The sequence below is a fragment of the Brachypodium distachyon genome, chromosome 2 (genome assembly GCF_000005505.3).
Source record: "Brachypodium distachyon strain Bd21 chromosome 2, Brachypodium_distachyon_v3.0, whole genome shotgun sequence".
Lineage (NCBI taxonomy): Eukaryota > Viridiplantae > Streptophyta > Magnoliopsida > Poales > Poaceae > Brachypodium > Brachypodium distachyon.
In genome coordinates, this window is record NC_016132.3 from 10,801,562 (window position 1) to 10,818,773 (window position 17,212).

The 17,212-nt window shown below is 41.1% G+C and overlaps 3 protein-coding genes across 4 annotated transcripts; 1 reads left to right on the forward strand and 2 right to left on the reverse strand.

The window, feature by feature from the left end:
- Nucleotides 1–525: 525 nt before the first annotated feature.
- LOC100841420 (serine carboxypeptidase-like 26) lies at nt 526–4,678 on the forward strand. Its single transcript, XM_003565687.4, has 10 exons — nt 526–1,026; nt 1,172–1,279; nt 1,389–1,484; nt 1,591–1,683; nt 2,260–2,348; nt 2,652–2,927; nt 3,006–3,154; nt 3,697–3,792; nt 4,037–4,142; nt 4,277–4,678. The coding sequence occupies exons 1-10, from the start codon at nt 723–725 to the stop codon at nt 4,421–4,423; spliced, it is 1,464 nt and encodes a 487-aa protein (XP_003565735.2). The 5' UTR covers nt 526–722; the 3' UTR covers nt 4,424–4,678.
- Nucleotides 4,679–4,763: 85 nt separating this feature from the next.
- Nucleotides 4,764–8,688, reverse strand: LOC100825289 (serine carboxypeptidase-like 26). 2 transcript variants are annotated; one of them, XM_014898025.2, is made up of 11 exons: nt 8,343–8,688; nt 7,775–7,882; nt 7,417–7,512; nt 7,195–7,287; nt 6,554–6,642; nt 6,156–6,431; nt 5,837–5,985; nt 5,636–5,731; nt 5,499–5,555; nt 5,279–5,384; nt 4,771–5,162 (listed from the first exon to the last, which is right to left on the reverse strand). In XM_014898025.2, the coding sequence occupies exons 1-11, from the start codon at nt 8,614–8,616 to the stop codon at nt 5,013–5,015; spliced, it is 1,494 nt and encodes a 497-aa protein (XP_014753511.1). In that variant the 5' UTR covers nt 8,617–8,688; the 3' UTR covers nt 4,771–5,012. The 2 variants fall into 2 exon arrangements, with proteins under 2 accessions (XP_003567651.1, XP_014753511.1); XM_003567603.4 differs by lacking the exon at nt 5,499–5,555 and having other exon boundaries at nt 4,764–5,162.
- Nucleotides 8,689–15,252: 6,564 nt separating this feature from the next.
- Nucleotides 15,253–17,126, reverse strand: LOC112270701. The gene is made up of 3 exons (XM_024458731.1): nt 16,522–17,126; nt 15,651–15,972; nt 15,253–15,546 (listed from the first exon to the last, which is right to left on the reverse strand). The coding sequence occupies exons 2-3, from the start codon at nt 15,822–15,824 to the stop codon at nt 15,253–15,255; spliced, it is 468 nt and encodes a 155-aa protein (XP_024314499.1). The 5' UTR covers nt 15,825–15,972; nt 16,522–17,126.
- Nucleotides 17,127–17,212: the final 86 nt, after the last annotated feature.

Sequence of the window (17,212 nt, forward strand, 5' to 3'; positions counted from 1 at the left end):
GCGGTTATCTTTGGGAGGGAGGGAGGTGCTGAAGAGGGAAATCAGGAAAAGGGGTATTTTTCTTTTCTGTTGCTTTGAGCGGAGGTCGAACGCCAGCGGTTGAAGGGGTAGCAAATCCCGAATATCTAGCGATGTCGAGCTATTTTGATCGGAATTAGGTTGGATACGAATTTGCATTGTGGACTGGGTGCTCAATATTGAGTCTGAATATATAGTATGAATGAATATACAGACCCGCCAAACACCTTAAATCTTGGCATCCGAGAATTACATCCCCAATGCCAATGTCCAATATGTACGTCCAAACAAGCTGATACTAATTTGAGCGCGGTCTTTCATCAAAATAGAAAAATCTCAAGTAGGAAAATTTTGTACTGTATGCTCCTCCTACTCGATCTGTTCGTGTGACCACGTGAGTGTTTAGTCGTCAAGGCAATCTGCCAGAAAGCAGCACATACATGCCAAACAAGGCACAGGCACATAGGCCGGCCGGCAGAAGATGCCCTCGGCAAGGGTGCATTGCGCGCAGCACAGCGAATAAAAATCGTTATCCTCGGCTCACATGCAGCCATGGCACCCCTGTGAGCCTTATGAGTGTCTGTGACCTCTTCCTCTGCTTTCCTTCTCCCCCATCTCCCTCCATTTTCACATGATCTCACTGGCTCTCACGCACATTACATTGAGCTGATCAATCCCTTCCTCTGTTTCCTCTGCACATTCACATGGCGGCAGCAGCGAGATGGCTTCTTCCACAACCCCCACACATGCAGCAGAAGCAACAGCAGATCATTCTTGCTCTCCTCCTCCTCCTCGCCTCCCAGTGTTTGCACTGCTGCTCGGCTGGTTACAGTGAGCAGGAAGCTGATAGGGTGGCATTCCTCCCCGGCCAGACAAGGACCCCGCGGCTCTCTCAGTTCTCCGGCCACGTCACCGTCAACAAGCAGAATGGGAGGGCGCTTTTCTACTGGTTCTTTGAGGCCCAAGCACAGCCCTCTCACAAGCCTCTCCTGCTCTGGCTCAATGGAGGTTTCTTACTCACTTATTACCCTCTTTATTTAATTATTTTCTTTGTTACTTCTCTTGTTTTAGGAAATTATCTTCTTCTAGTTGCATGTTATCGTTGCTACTTGGTGTGCATTTTTCATCAGAAACAAAATTACATAACATGCAGGGCCAGGTTGCTCATCAGTGGGGTATGGAGCTGCTTCTGAGCTCGGACCACTCAGGGTTAGCAGATTTGCAGCAGGGCTCGAGTTCAACAAGTTTGCATGGAATAATGGTGTGTATGTTGCAACTTGGAGGCTTTGTACTTGTTGATTATGATTACTTCTATGGTTCCTAGCAAGTATCTAAATTATTGTATTGTTTTGGACTGATATTCTTGCCAGAGGCTAACTTGCTGTTCTTGGAGTCTCCTGTTGGGGTTGGCTTCTCCTACACAAACACATCCTCTGACCTCGACAACCTCAATGATGGTTTTGTAGGTAATGCAGTTGATTTTTATTTTAGGGAAAGTATATATGCTTCCTCGATGTATATATAACTGTTTCAAATGTTTTAATATGTTTGTGGCGTCACATCTTTTTGCAGCTGAAGATGCATATAGTTTCCTGCTTAATTGGCTCGAGAGGTTTCCGCAGTACAAGGATCGGGATTTCTATATCTCAGGAGAGAGCTATGCAGGTAGTACATTACAAGAACAAGATGATTATTCTCTAGACCTTGTTTTTCTAGCGTTGACTACAGGGTACGTAGGACCAATAACTTTCAAATTCTAAATTTTTGACATAGTTGTCCTACATGTCCAACGAAGAAATGATGTTAATGCCGTCTTGACCTTTCTAGTTAGATTTGTTATCTATCCTACTCCATGAATCAATAAATTTAAAAGTAACGACATAATAATTTAGGTTAATGCATATATATGGAAATATAGTGAGACCATTTTCAATTGTTAATCATGTCTAGTCATAAATCTCCTGCTGCTCAGCAAAACTTAATGGAGGGGTAACGCGTAGCTATTTGTGCTGTAACCAGAAAGAAACAGAGGATTTCTAAGTGGTATACCACATAATCCATGGAAATAAAAACTAAGTGATTTTTTTTTGTGACATGGCACTTTAGACTGGCTCTGATATTCCTGACATGTCGAATGGTCATACTAGACTTCTATGATATTGCAAATGTGGTGGCGAAAAAGATGCCCAGCCGGTCTTTTTCTTTGTACATCACTCAAGAAGAATTTCGAATCTGATGCAGGTCATTATGTGCCACAACTTGCTGACCGTGTATATGAGGGGAACAAAGACAAGAAGGCCAGCACATCCATCAATCTTAAAGGGATCATTGTGAGAATATGTCTATCGATAGCTTAATTTGTCGATACTGCTGGTTTGTCCTTATTATTTCTTGTTTGAAAATTGATTTATCACTTAACATATTCGAAATAGTTCGGTACTTTCTGCCATGATCCAGATGAAAACATTACCCATTTCAGGAAAATAAATAGTTTAGTATAATTTGAGGCAGACTTGGGATTTGTTAACCTACTAATGAGTTACCATTGTTTGTATAACTGTACATATTGGTAAGTTTTCCGTAAAACTTTAGAACTCTGCAATATCATAACATTCAGGTTGGCCCAAATCTAGGTTGGCAATCCAATAACTGATGATTACTACGACTCAAAGGGACTTGCTGAATATGCTTGGAGCCATGCAGTTGTGTCGGATGAAGTTTACGAGCGCATAAAAAAAGTGTGTGATTTTAGAGCCTCAAAATGGACCAATGATTGCGACAAAGCCATGGGCACCATCTTTAGACAGTACCAGGAGATTGACATCTACAACATTTACGCGCCCAAGTGCAATGTTGCGCAAACCTCAGTAGCATCTGCTGTTGATGAAGCACTCAAATACAGTAATCATGTAAAGGACAAATATTTCTTTCAAATTAGAGCTTCAGCTTCTGAAATTATAAGGCTTTTAATTTCTCCGGCATTGTAGGAACGATTCAGGAAGAGGATTAGGATGTTCTCGGGGTATGATGCATGCTACTCATCGTATGCTCAGCAGTACTTCAATAAGGCAGATGTGCAAAGAGCATTCCATGCAAATGGCAATGGGATGCTCCCTGGAAAATGGCAAGTTTGCAGGTGATTTCTTATCTTTATCATACAGTTCAAATCTAGTACTCCGGCCGATTCATAATAAATGTCGCGGTTCAGTAGGGAGTAGTAGTTATGACTCTGCATTGCATTATATCATGTAGGGCATTGTTCAAAACACTAGCATTACAATTGTTATACTCCCTCCCTTCCTTTTATAAGGCACAATTTAATTTTTTTTAGACAAGCCGTTGACCAATAATTACATAAAATTGATTTCTTTGCATTCATATTCAAAAATACTTTACTAATGATCGTGACCGTGTATCACATAAACTGATAAACCACATACTTACGGAGTAATCACTGATCAAAGGTTTGCCTTAAGAAATCAAATTAATCCCGGTCAAAAGAAATTAAGCCTTATAAATATCAGAGGGAGATAGTTGTACCAAATTTACATTGTGTGCTTACAATTTTGTCTAAACTAATGTCGGATGGATAACTACTGATTCAAAATTAGGCAACTTACAGTAAATCCGGCAAATGGAAATGATTTGATGTCTTTTCATTTTTCATATATCATGCAGTGACTCCATTCTGAGGACATACAACTTCTCGGTACTTTCTGTGCTACCAATCTATTCCAAGCTCATCAAAGCAGGACTGAGGGTCTGGATCTACAGGTGTATTAATCCCTCCTCTTGTACTCCAACACCATTTTTCAATCCTGCTATGCATTAAAGAGAGACCTTATCTTTTACTAACCCGGTACATACATTTTCCTCTCAAAAGAGTTACTGCAACCATAAACACAATACTGCTGCTATCTCGGAGCTTAAACTTCTTAGAACAGATTTAGTTTTAATTGAAATCGTAGAATAGATGTTATTTTAGTGATGGGCACTAAGTGAAAATTTTGTGCTCCAGTGGAGATGCAGATGGCAGGGTCCCTGTGATCGGGTCACGGTATTGTGTGGAAGCACTTGGATTGCCTATCAAGACTCAGTGGCAGCCTTGGTACCTGAACAAGCAGGTCTAGAACTCTGAACCATCAACTGAACATTTTTCAGGGTTATGATACTGCTAGTGAAGTTAGTTTTTAGAAAAATGTTTCTGAATGTAATATAGATATTTGTGGGACTTATGACTGGGTTATTTGCAATTTAGGTTGCTGGAAGATTTGTGGAATATGATGGCATTACCATGGTGACAATCAGAGGGGCTGGCCACTTGGTACCCCTCAACAAGCCCGCAGAAGGGCTCACGCTAATCGATTCATTCCTTCTTGGTAAACAGCTTCCGACGCACCTATGATTGATGGTTAAATTTGGGGTTATAGTGAAGGTTATTTCTGATCCGAAAAGAAGAAAGTTCAAGGAGAGAGAGTGGAGCCATAAAGGGCAACCACAGCATTCCTAGGAGATCATTTTCGAAGGAAGGGATAGTCTGAATTTTGGGGCTGATTCAGTACTTTTTTTAAAATGTTGTACTGTTTAAAGCTGCTTGCGAAGTTTTTCATTACTTACAGCTCGCAGTACATTGCTAATCTAATGTTAAGCAGTCAACAAATTATTGGTAGCACATGCTAGTTTTCTGTTGACAACTCAGAGGCTTGAATTCATCTGAAATTATCGTACATGGCAATACCTGCAAATTGAAAATTTTACTTGAAACACTTATCAAACATGGGCAATCAGTGAAGAGTTCATGTGGAGAGATACATAAATTGGGTACGTATGGATAGGTTAATTGCCACTATGCTTAGATTGGAAATGTTTATTTCGTGACGTATAGAGCGTAGCCTGCATATTTTGTTCCTTTTGTTTATAGCTCAACCCCCGGACTGGGCTCGAAAAAGCCCAACCCCAGATGCAATCCCGAAGCCATCCCGGCCTGGCCGCTATCAGTTATTTCCTATTGGCAGTTGTCTGCCTGCAAGGAAGGAACCGATTAGCACGAGGGACTCTGCAGGCTTGTCTTGGGGCACTGCATGGCCTGCTCCTCTCACGGTGGCCATTGTCAATCCTTCATATTCAACAAACCTTCCCGCGACCTACATTTGGACATTTCCAGCATCATCATGAGAAAATTAAAGGAAACTCCCATTTTTCTGTAAAGATTGCTAATGGTGAGGAAACATGCCAATTGACTGATGGATGAGGTGCTAACCTGATTGCTTAAGTACCATGGTTGCCACTGTGACTTGACAGCTAACCCAAGTGCTTCTACACAGTACCGGGAACCAATAAAAGGAACCCTGCCATCCACGTCCCCACTGCAAAAACGATGCAAGTATTTTTACCTCCATTTCAAAATATAAGGTCAATAGTTCCTGCAATCTTCTTTCAAAATAATGACAATGACATTTTGACATGGCAACATACTATACCTATTATATCTCTCCTGCCCAAGGTCATGACATTGACATGGCTCATGGTCAACTACCCTAATATTAAACCCCCGTGGAAGACCAATTAATATACACAATACGGAGTATAAAATAGGAAGAGTATTAAGGAGACAAACCTGTAGACCCAAATTCTTAGTCCTGCCTTCACAAGCTTAGAGTAAATAGGAAGAACAGAAAAGACACTGTTGTCATAGTTGTCGAAAATTGAATAACTGCAAATGAAGTGTTTGAAAAGAAAATTTGAAGACTGTCATATATATCTGCTATCCAACTAGCACAATGTATCATCATGAAGAACTTGACGCTATATATGTCACCTGCAGACACTCCATCGTCTATCCTTAATCCATCCGCTGATATTCGCATGAAGTGATTTCTGCACATCCATCCTGTTCATATAATCTTCGATGTAGGTGGAGTAGCAAGGATTATAACCTGAGTACATCCTGATTCTTCTCAACCTTCTCTGAAATGCACATTCAGTTTCTCACTGTTATTTCTCGTGGTGTTTGTTCTTGTAATTGCCTAGCTTTAGCTTTTTGCAACTTGGTTGCTCTGTAATTAACTCTTTCCTTCTTAAGTAATGAAAAGCAGCACTGCTGCATTTTCGTCAAAAAAAAAAAGCACTCTGGTTACCTTGGCATTCAAGTCAGGTGTGCTATTTGAGGTAGAGAGCTGTGCTGATTCTTCAGTGTTGCACTTTGGTGCATATACGTTGTAAATGTCGATCTTATCATACTGGGTATAGACCGATGCCATTACATGTTTGCACTCTTTGGTCCAGGAAGAGAGCCTGAAGTCGCAAATGCTATTGACACGCTCGTAAAGTAGATCTGAGATCACCGAGTGGCTCCAAGCGAACTCGACTAACCCCTTGTAGTCATAGTAATCGTTAGTCTCTGCATTGCCAACCTGCAAAGTTAGGTGCATATTATTGTCAGTGCTATGCAAAAATATGCTTCAGCTGTAGTTGATAAAATAAAGTGTAAAAATTACAAGAAAGGAAATTCGAATGGGTTTGAAAACATGCTTACAATGAATCCTTTTAAATTGATTTGTTGATTTGTTTCGAGGTGCTTGTTGCGCTCATACACCACTTCCGCAAGCTGAGGAACATAATGGCCTGTGCTGTGGTAAGCTTGTCAGTGTCTCATTTCTTCAAGATTGTGTTTTACACGTGTGGAACACTTGATTTTGTGGATTGCCGCATAGGCCTTCATGAATGTTCTGTGTGACCATTAGGTAGCCACCATGATTTAACAACCCAACCCTAGTTTCTTATTGGACCAGCCACTCCTCTACTCTTTGACCCTTAGTGATGGCAGAAAACAAAAGGAAGTATTCCAATTTTAAGTAAAGTTGGCTGTATTTTGTACTAAAATAAGCCCCTATCAACTTGTTTCAGGACCTAACAAAGCAGTAGTGGAATCCATGTATTAGGGTGGACTGAGGACTGTAGGGAATATGATCTACATGTATTGTGGTTGTGAGCTAACCCTTTTGACTAGAGAATAGTGGGGAGTGGAAAGGTTAGAGGATTTATTCCTGTTTTGCATGCTTAAATTAGTCATCAACAAAAGGCAAAAGTGATATCTCTTTGTATCTTTCCTTGTGGGCTTATTCAATGTTGCAATTTTTATGTTGGAAGAAAGGGAGCTGTCTGTCTGTCCCTTACCCGCATAGCTCTCTCCGGAGATGTAAAATTCATGGTTCTTGTACTGAGGAAACCTCTTGAACCAACTCACCAAGAAGGTATAGGTATCTTCAGCTGCACCGGTCGAAAAAGTATGGTTAACAAACACGGTAACTGTATATTCCATTCCAAACTTCCTGGTCAGTAAAGATCATAAGACAAAGATCAAAATTTCTCGCAAAAAAATAAGACAAAGATTAATACCTACAATACGGTCGTTTAGTTTGTCCAGATCAGAGGATGTATTCGTGTAGGAGAAACCAACTCCAACAGGAGACTCCAAGAACAGCAAATTAGCCTCTGATGACCAATGAAAACAAAATGAGTAACAGCTGATTTCTGAAACAACATCAGGTATTGCATTAATTAACCTGTGGAGAAAAAAATATAAACATGTATAGCAAATATACTAACTAAACAAAGGCATGGAGCAACAGGAAAATTGGCCTGCTGAAGTACAAAAATCAGTGGAACATGAAGAGGCCACTGTGATACGCAGCTTTGATTTTAACAGTTCACATATACAAGCAGAAGCCAGAAGAAAATGAACGAAACCGGATACCTTTATTCCATGCAAACTTGTTGAACTCCAAACCTGTTCCACTTCCGTTGATCATGAGAGGCCCCAGCTCAGAAGCTGCTCCAAAGCCCACAGATGAGCAACCAGGACCTGAAGAAGGAAAATTTCAGGGGTTACACGGTGACATGGATTGCACAAAGGAAAAAAAATAGACTCAGACATAAACACCACTAGTAGAAGAACAACCACAAACTTGCCTCCAATTCTTGGAAAGAGTGGCAACTTACCATAACTAAACTACTCCCTCTAATCCTAAATTCTTGACTTAAATTTGCCCAAATATGAATGTATCTATTCTTAAAAAGCATCTAGATACATGTAATATTTCGACAACAATTTAGGATCGGAGGAAGTATATAAGAACTCTTATAACTAGTTCACCATCGGTCATGGATCATGACCCCATTAAAGACAGTGGAGCTCAGCATTGAAGAAACAACTACAACAAAGAACAAAGTTTCCTCCAACAAGAGTTCTTGCATGGATACAAAATAAGTAACCGAGAGTAAAGGCAAGTGCAGTATATTGCATGGACAAGTTAAGTGGGAACCTCCATTGAGCCACAGCAGGAGAGGCTTCTGAGAGGGCAGTTTCTGGGCCTCAAAGAACCAGTAGAAGAGTGCCCTGCCACTGTGCCTCTCCACAATGATGTAGCCAGAGAACTGAGAGACCTGCGGGCTCCTTGGCTGGCCAGGGAGGAAGAACACCCTGTCAGCTGCCTGCTGCTCATCCTGTGCTGTAACCGTCTGTAGCAATGAGAGGGTTGCCAAGATAATGAAGAGTGGGTGGTAGCGTAGGGATTGGGCCCTCGCCGGAGAGGCCATGGGATCCGTCCAAGAGAATGCACACCTCTCACCTCTGCTCCGTAACAGCTCACTCTCTGCGAGGGAGGAAGATATTGCATCGTTTGAACATATATAGCATGGTGCCTTCACTGAATTGTTTGTTTAATGAGGGGCTACTTTCCATGTATGCACGTGGGAAAATCAGTTGTGTGTGCTTGTGATTCACAAGTTGTGAAGTTCTTCTTATTTATTTATTTATTTATTTTGCAATAGAATGAGTTGTTTGACTAGTCAGTTATTTATTATTGTTTAGTTTAGACTTTAGAAAAGTCCACTAAAATAGAAGATATTAATACGCAGAGGACCAGGATCCTTAGAAATTAAATTTACTTATGAAGTTTCTAGGTGTAGCTAAAATATTCTCAGGTTCTGATGTGAAAAACCGCACTTCTGTCTTTACCAACTCTTCCTTAGCATCTGTCAAAACAAAAACTCGTAGGGCTTGTTTGGTGTTAGTGTATTTTTTAGCCACTAGTGTTTTGGTATTTGAAGGGTTCGGGTGTTCACCCACTAATATGAGAAGTGTTTTAATTTGGTACAAAAATGGAGTGTTTTGTGGGAGAAAACTAGTGATAATCCCCTCTAAACCCTTCATACCAAACAACCATTTGGGGTTTCTAGTATTTTTCAGTTTGGAGTGAATAATACTCCAGAAACACTGCAAAAACTCTAACTCTAGTACCAAACAAGGCCTTAGCGGGAATCTCTATTTTTCCCAATGCCGTCAAGGGAAAACCAGGAAATAAAATAAGAAATATCAGAAATTCGTAGTAGTAAACGAAATCATTCTCAGGAAAATTCTTGGATCCTGACCGAAGGTTAATTTTCATGTTAAAATTTGCTAAGGAAATTTTTACAAAATGTGTTTTTGGTTGAATAATTCTTGGATCCTAAGCTGGAAGAGCCTTGGGGTCGTGAGGCAATCCCCTGGCCGGTGGAGCCAACGAGAATTGGGATAGAGAGAACAATAAACTAGTATACTCCCTCAGTCCGGAACTTTATACTAAATCTGTGAGTACTAGTATGTAATATGGATCGGAGGGAGTAGATGATTTCTTGTTCTTTGAGCACACGCCTGTCATCCTTTAAATATAGGATCAACCCTCTAGAGCTGATCCCAACTCTACCTCTATATTCCTGTTTTTCTGGTCTTGGCTTCAGGTGAAAAAAATGTGTGTTATCTTATTTTGGTTGGGGCTGCAAAGGTTTTTTTGTCTTTCTTTTTTCCGTCTCTTTGGTTGTGCCATTACGACAATTGTGTTTGATATGAGAAAAGTACTCCCTCCGTTCCATATTAAGTGACTCAAATTTGTCTAAATTTGGATCCAACTATACCCAAAAAACGTTAGATACATGTAATATTTCGTCACTTAATATGAGACGGATGGAGTATATGCAGGTTGCTCTTGTGTACCAACCGACTGCAACCTCAACTTTGTTATAGCGGACGCCCCATGGCATTCTGATGGAGTTTGTCACCAAGGAAATCGGTTTGGATGATGTGCTAGTACTCGATTCCTTGGTTGCTAGATAGATCCAGATGTGACCTTGAGTTTGCCGCTAAGGAAATCGGTTTCGATGACGTGCTAGTGATAGATTCCTTGGTTGCTAGATAGATCAAGATGTGACCGAGCAATCACGCTTTCTAAGTTTGTTTTTTCTTGAGGTAAATACACCCGCAGTCCAACTACATTAGAGGTGGGAGCAATTTAGTCTAAGTTCTTGAAAATTGGGGTGGACTAGTCCCAAAGTTGAGACGTGGGAGCAAAAAACTCCAATCTACTCCGAATGGAGACGTGGCTTCATCTCGGCCGTCCGCCTGGTGAGATTTTACGTTTAGCAAAGAGGCCCCCGAGTTATAGCGATTTTACAGGAAGGACCACCACACCACACAGGCGAATTACCCCCCCCCCCTTTCCTAACCGCTTCGTATCCCCTGTCTCTTTGTTGCCGCCTCGAGGACAACGGCACGGGCGATCAGCCATCTCCTCCGCGGCTGCGAGACGCCACGATGCCGCCGTAGCCGCGCCTCCGGTACTGGGACTCTGGGTTGCCTGAATACGGTAAGATCGGTCGACCCCTTTGTTAGATTTCTGGCCATCTTCTCGGTATTCTTGGGGTTTATAGATGGGTTTTGGGTAGGGCTTATGAGTTTAAGGGTTAGGTCAAAATCAAGCTCAAAATCGACGGTATGGTTGATGGCGCACTTGCTATCGAGATGTTAGGTCATAATGTTTACATATTATCGCCCTTGGAGACGATCTGTTCAAGTGGACTAAATTGGGGATTTTGGCAGATTATTTAGATATGTACAGCTCTGTTTTTTTCATGGATAGTAGATGTTCTGAGATCATAATGTTTCCCCCAAATTCTTGAATTTAGTTGCAGTTGTAAAACCCTAGATTTTTGCTGAAAGTAGTTTGTTGTAATACTGAAATTGACTGAAATCTAGTTTGATGTTAACTGAATTTGACTGAAATTTCACAGTTGTTTACTGCTTTTATCTGAAATGACATAATGTAGAGCCCGGTGGAGACATGTTTGTTTGTACAATTGAGCATGGTGAGCTTTTTGTTGGTTTTGGACACAACCTAGATTACTTGGGACCCCAAGTAGATGCTTTTGACAATTGTTGTTGTGGGACTTGGTCTTTGATATGAGATGGATGGGCTCCTTCATGTTTATTGGTTGAGGCTAGGGATGGAAATAAACCAGGCAGGTGCTCTTCAATGCATTGAGGATGATGCAGGCATAGTTGAGATGATCAATGCTGCAAAGGAGGAGAAGAACATGGATCTAATCACTGATCATAGAAACTTTCTGAAGACATTTAGAGAAGATATCATCTGGGGTGGTGGAGGACCAAGTTTGCCACCTGTTATTAGCCCAAGGAAGATGCCTAGGAATGTTTCATCAGGAACTGAAGGAAATGAGGATGGAAGGAAGGCAGCAGATGCTAGCCAGGTTTCTGAAGGATGGAAGGAAGGAACAAAAAATTTAGAGGCTGATCATGTTCAGATGGAAGATGATAATGCAGAGGAAGAAGAGGTAGAGGAACTAGAAGATGATCATGCAGCATTAGAAGCAGATTCTGCCACTGATTCAAATTTTGTGGACAGTGATTATGATGTTATGGATGGAGATGATGATCTCTTTGTTGAAAATGTGGACAAAGATGTTGATGACCATAATGAGAAAGAAGATGTTGCAGATTTAGAAGATGATCAGCTTTAGAAGACAATGACCTCAATCTGAACAAAGAAGAAGAGGAACAGCTAAAAGGCAAATTCAAATCTTTTAATGCTGCAGTTGACATGGATAATCCAGTGTTCAAGGTTGGCATGGTATTCAATGATGTGAAGGAAAGCATTGGTATCATATAGTGTCAGAAACAGGGTGAGGCTTGAGAAGCTTAGGAATGAAACAAGGAGGCTGGAGGCAATTTGCATGAAAGCAACCATTGACAGCAGAAGTGGTGGTTTCATCATCAGGACATACAATGGAAGACATACCTGCCAGAAATCATGGGATGTGAAGACACTGGCTGCAAGATTCCTGACTAAAAGATTCATACAAGAGTTTAGAAATAATAAGAAGCTGGATTTGCAAGGATTTGCAGCTAAAGTTCAGAGGGAATTCAAGATGGTCCCTAATAGGTGGAAGCTGGGCAGGGCAAGAAGGGAGGCTTTGAAGGAAATACATGCAGATGAGGATGCACAGTTTAGTTTATTATGGGACTATGGCCAAGAACTAAGAAGGGCAAATCCTAGATCCAAGTTTTTGTTGTCCACCAATCATGTAGAAGGTGCTGAAGGTGAGCCTTCAAAGGAGCCCTTGTCCACTCTGTACTGGTCATATGATGCAATTAAAAGGGGCTTCTTGAAAGGATATAGGCCATTGATATGTGTTGATGGTTGCCATATCAAAACCAAGTACAAGGGGCAATTGCTGACAGCTGTAGCAATTGATCCAAACGTGCATTTATCCAATTGCAATGGCTATAGTAGAGGTGGAGTGCACTAGTTCTTGGGAGTGGTTCCTGACAACTCTTAAAGATGATCTGAATATAACCAACACAAGTGCTTTCACTATAATGAGTGATAAACAGAAGGTATGTATCAACTTATAACCAACACAAATGGTTTCAATATAATGAGTAATAAACTGATTTTCATATTAACTTATGATTTTGTTTCAGGGTCTTATAAATGCAGTAGAATCTGTTTGGCCTGATGCAGAGCACAGGCATTGTGTTAGGCATCTATATCAGAATTTCCAGAGAGCAGGTCAGAGAGGGGAACTTTTGAAAAATGATTCGTGGGCCATTGCAAGGTCACCTAATATCCCAAAGTGGAGGGAAACTTCTGATAAAATGAATGCTCATAATGAGGAAGCTTATCACTGGGTTGAAAAGCTTGTACCAAGCACATGGATTAAGGCATTCTTCGGTGAGTTCCCAAAATGTGACATTTTGCTTAACAATCACTCTGAAGTGTTCAACAGGTATTGACAACTGCTTTTATCATGTGAACTTATCAGCTAGTGCTTATCATTTCATCTTATCGGCTAGTTATCATTTCACTGCAGCTACATCCTAGAGGCTAGGGAAATGCCAGTATTATCCATGTTAGAGACCATATTCTACAAACTGGTGAAAAGGATTCAGTCCAAAAGACAAGAAGTAGAGAAATGGCCTGGGACTATTTGTCCAAAAATACAGAAAAAGCTTGACAAGTACACTGACTAGAATGCAAATTCTTTTGTATTGTATGCTGGTGGAGGACTATATCATGTGAGGTCAAGTGAAATGGAAAGGGAGTACATTGTTAATTTGCAGGCAAGAACTTGTGACTACAAAAGGTGGCAGCTTAGTGGTATACCATGCCATCATGCTATTGCATGTTGCAAAGAATCTAGGATTGATGCTGAATCTCTAGTGCATAGCTGCTACAAGATTGAAACTTATCTTCAAGCATATGAATATAACCTGGTTCCACTGAGAGGAAGGGCATTTTGGGACAAAACAAATGCAGTCAAAGTTCATCCTCCACTATACACTAAAGTAATGGGCAGGCCTAGGAAGAATAGAAAGAAAGCACCAGAGGAGAAGAAGAAGGGTGGTGCCAGATATATTACAAGACATGGCCTCACTATGCATTGCTCCATATGTGGAAAGGCAGATCATAACAAGAAAGTCCACCTGAGATGGGCTCAGCAACAAGAAGAAAAGGATGAGGATGGTGAAGCTGTACTTCCAGAAGATTATGATGATCCAAGCATTCTGCAGGTGTGCTTTATACCCATTTCAATTTTATCACAAATGTTAATGCACTTGTTGAAACGAATGTTCTTGTAAATTTGCAGAATTTAATCCCACATGAGCCAAACCCAAGCCTTGATCCAACAAATCAGATGGAAAGCATGATATATAGGATGGGCAAGAGGTACACATTTTCTGAAATTTTTTCCTAATTTATATTAACTGACAGGAACTAACTATAATTTTACAGGCAATAGCTCATGCCTCAGTAAATAGGTCACTTGAACCTTTTCCTGAAGAGGGCTCTTTTGTTGTGGCTGCAAGGGAATCTAGGCCAACTAACAGGCCAACTACAACAACTGCTGCCAACTTGAGTGTCCGAGGTAGGGGAAACAGGGGAAGCAGGGGAAATGGAAGTAATACTGCAGCTGGGCAAGGGAGAGGACAAGGAAGAGGTAGGGGAAGCAGATGTAATGGAAGCAGTGCTGCAACTGGGCAAGGGAGAGGACAAAGAAGAGGAAATGGGAGCAATGCATCAGCTGGGCAAGGGATGGGACAAGGCAGAGGAAATGGGAGCAATGCTGCAGCTGGGCAAGGGAGAGGACAGGGCAGAGGAAATGGGAGAGGAATAGTAAGTGCAGCAACTGTTAGTGCTGATACAGGACAAACAATAGGCAATGGAGGACATGGGAGAGGAAAAGGAAGTGCAGCAAGGAAGAGGAAACCTACAACAGGAAGTTCTTCTGGAACTGCAACTACTAGGGCTGAAGCTAGAACAAGGGCAAAAAAAAAGATACAACATTGGACCAGGTTCACTGCATTTTTTGCTCTTTGGGGATGGTGAGCAACAGGGCCAAGAAGAAGAAGCTGTTCCAAATCTGAATGCACCTGCAGCTGAAGAGGAGATACCAATTACACAGAATGCACCAAATGTTGACATGTAGATGAATGGAAATGATGGTTCTTGAATTTGCTGTAATACAATTATTTTGTTGAAATACTGTTATTAGTTTGGTATCTAGCATTTTGGTGTCTATGTTGGTGTACTGATGGATGGATGATGTTATTTTGATGCTGTAATGCACCAACTTGGGAAGATGGTTCATGTCATATCCTGCCATTCAAATGCTTACCATTTTCCTGCCATTTTATTTGATTTCAACACTGCCTGTTTGTTATCTTCTTGCTGTGATGAACAGTACTGAATTTGATTTCACTACTAATAACTTCAATTCAAACATATTTCAAACTGAATTTTATTTCAGTACTCATCTGACATACCCAAACTGAAATTGATCTCAGTACATTGCAATAAGCACAAATTTCAGTACATTCAGTACACAAACTGAATTTCATTACAAAAACCATCTTGTCAAAATAGAGGATAAAACATACCCAATAACACAAATTGCGATAAGCACAAATTGCATTCTATCCCTCCTCTCAATCTTAACCTCTACCCTATGCCTCCTCTCAATCATCTTCTTCTCTTTCTTCAACTTCTTGATTTCCAGTTCCAGTTCCTTAACTATCTGCATAAGCCTCGGGTTTTCCCTCTCCAAAGCACTCACCATGTTAGTGTACAGCCTTACATTGTTGCCCACAAACGAGCTTTCTTGCACTTCTCCATTCTGCATCTCAACTTTGTTCTGAAACATAAATCAACAAAAAATGCAAAACAGCTACTAAATGAACTGAAGAAAGAACATTCACCAGTGGGATTCATGAAATCGCACGAAATTTACCAAATTACCTTCGAGCTTTCTCTTGGGTCCCAGTATGCCACGCTGGTAACCTTTGCCCAGTCGTCGTTGTTGCCCTCCGAGCTCCAGATGTTGCTGCCGCCGGTGACTCCTGTGCCTTCGTCACCACCGCCCAACCTCATGCCTCTGCCCCGCTCCGACCCAGGATGTTGATTTGACCTCATGGAAACCCTAGACCACCAATCAGCCTGGTCGCGGCGCCCGCCCTGGCGAATTGACCCCGTCAATGGCCAGCGACAAATCTAGGGTTCGAGCCGCCGTGGGAGGGAAGACTGCGGGGAGGGGGTGGGGGGAAGAAGACGATAAGAGCGTCTGTGGGGGAAGAAAAGACAAACCGTTTACAAAAAACTCGACACGAATTACAAAAAGGTCCAGGGGGTTATCAGCAAAATAGCAAACCCGACTAAACAGCCCACGTGTCCTCTCCCTATTGGTCTGGACCTCTTATGAATCCGCAAATCATCTTTTGGGACTAGTCCACCCCAATTTTCAAGAACTTGGACTAAATTGTTCACACCTCTTAAGTAGTTGGACTGCTGGTGTATTTACCTCTTTTTTCTTAGTTGTGATAATTGATACTATCGACTATATGCACTTTGTATGCGGAGTCTAAGATAAATAAAAGCATCCGTATAAAACCTTCTCTATATTCTTGTTGGACTCCTTCATGCCAATGAACAGGGATAGGACTCGTATTGCTATGAGACTATACTGCAGCAGAGGTGCAAGAAAGTGATCCCGAGGGCATCCTCTGACCCTACTTCAACCAAATAAACTAAAATTTTAAATTACACTACTTTTTTTTAAAAAAATAGTTCATTTATCAGAACTAAAAAGATCAAAAGATACCCTCAATTTCACCTTTTTGTGCCTCTACTGCTGCTCCATGTGCATTTAAGATTTGGTACGCCTCTCATGGGAATTCCCTACATGACATTTTGCTAGTTAATTTTTTTTTTGCCAAGCTTCAAAATTATTAGACAAACATGATGGAAGAATTGACGTTTGACTGGGCAGTATAATTGTAAAAAGGAAAGAACGGAAGAATGATACAAGAGAAACGTGTTCCCTGCAGCTGCAAGGTAGAGAGAATAGGAATGCAACAAGTGGCACAGACAAAATCTTCTCTATTAAGTTTGGACTAGGAGCACCCAGCAAATAGTTTACATCCCAGCTAAAAAGACTGACTTGGTGCATAAACTGGGCAAGAACAATGTCACGCATCTTTGTGAACAAAACAATGATTAGTCTTGTTTGCGACTTTTGATGACATAATCAAATAATCAATGCGCACACATGCGATTGGTTGCGTCTCGCCGTGAGCGTGATTTTCGTTGGTCTAAGAAAAGAAAAGCGCTTGCTGTGAAAATTTAGAATCGAGCCCCCGAGTGCAACATCTGCAAAGTCAAATGCAACATCTTCAGCCCTTTCGAAGTGCACTTAGGCTACATCCATGTATTGTCACATAAAGAACAACTCTTAATGTCTATTAACCTAACCCACGAACGAAAAATCGGCCAAGTTATACCTAGATTATGTCATAAATAAATAA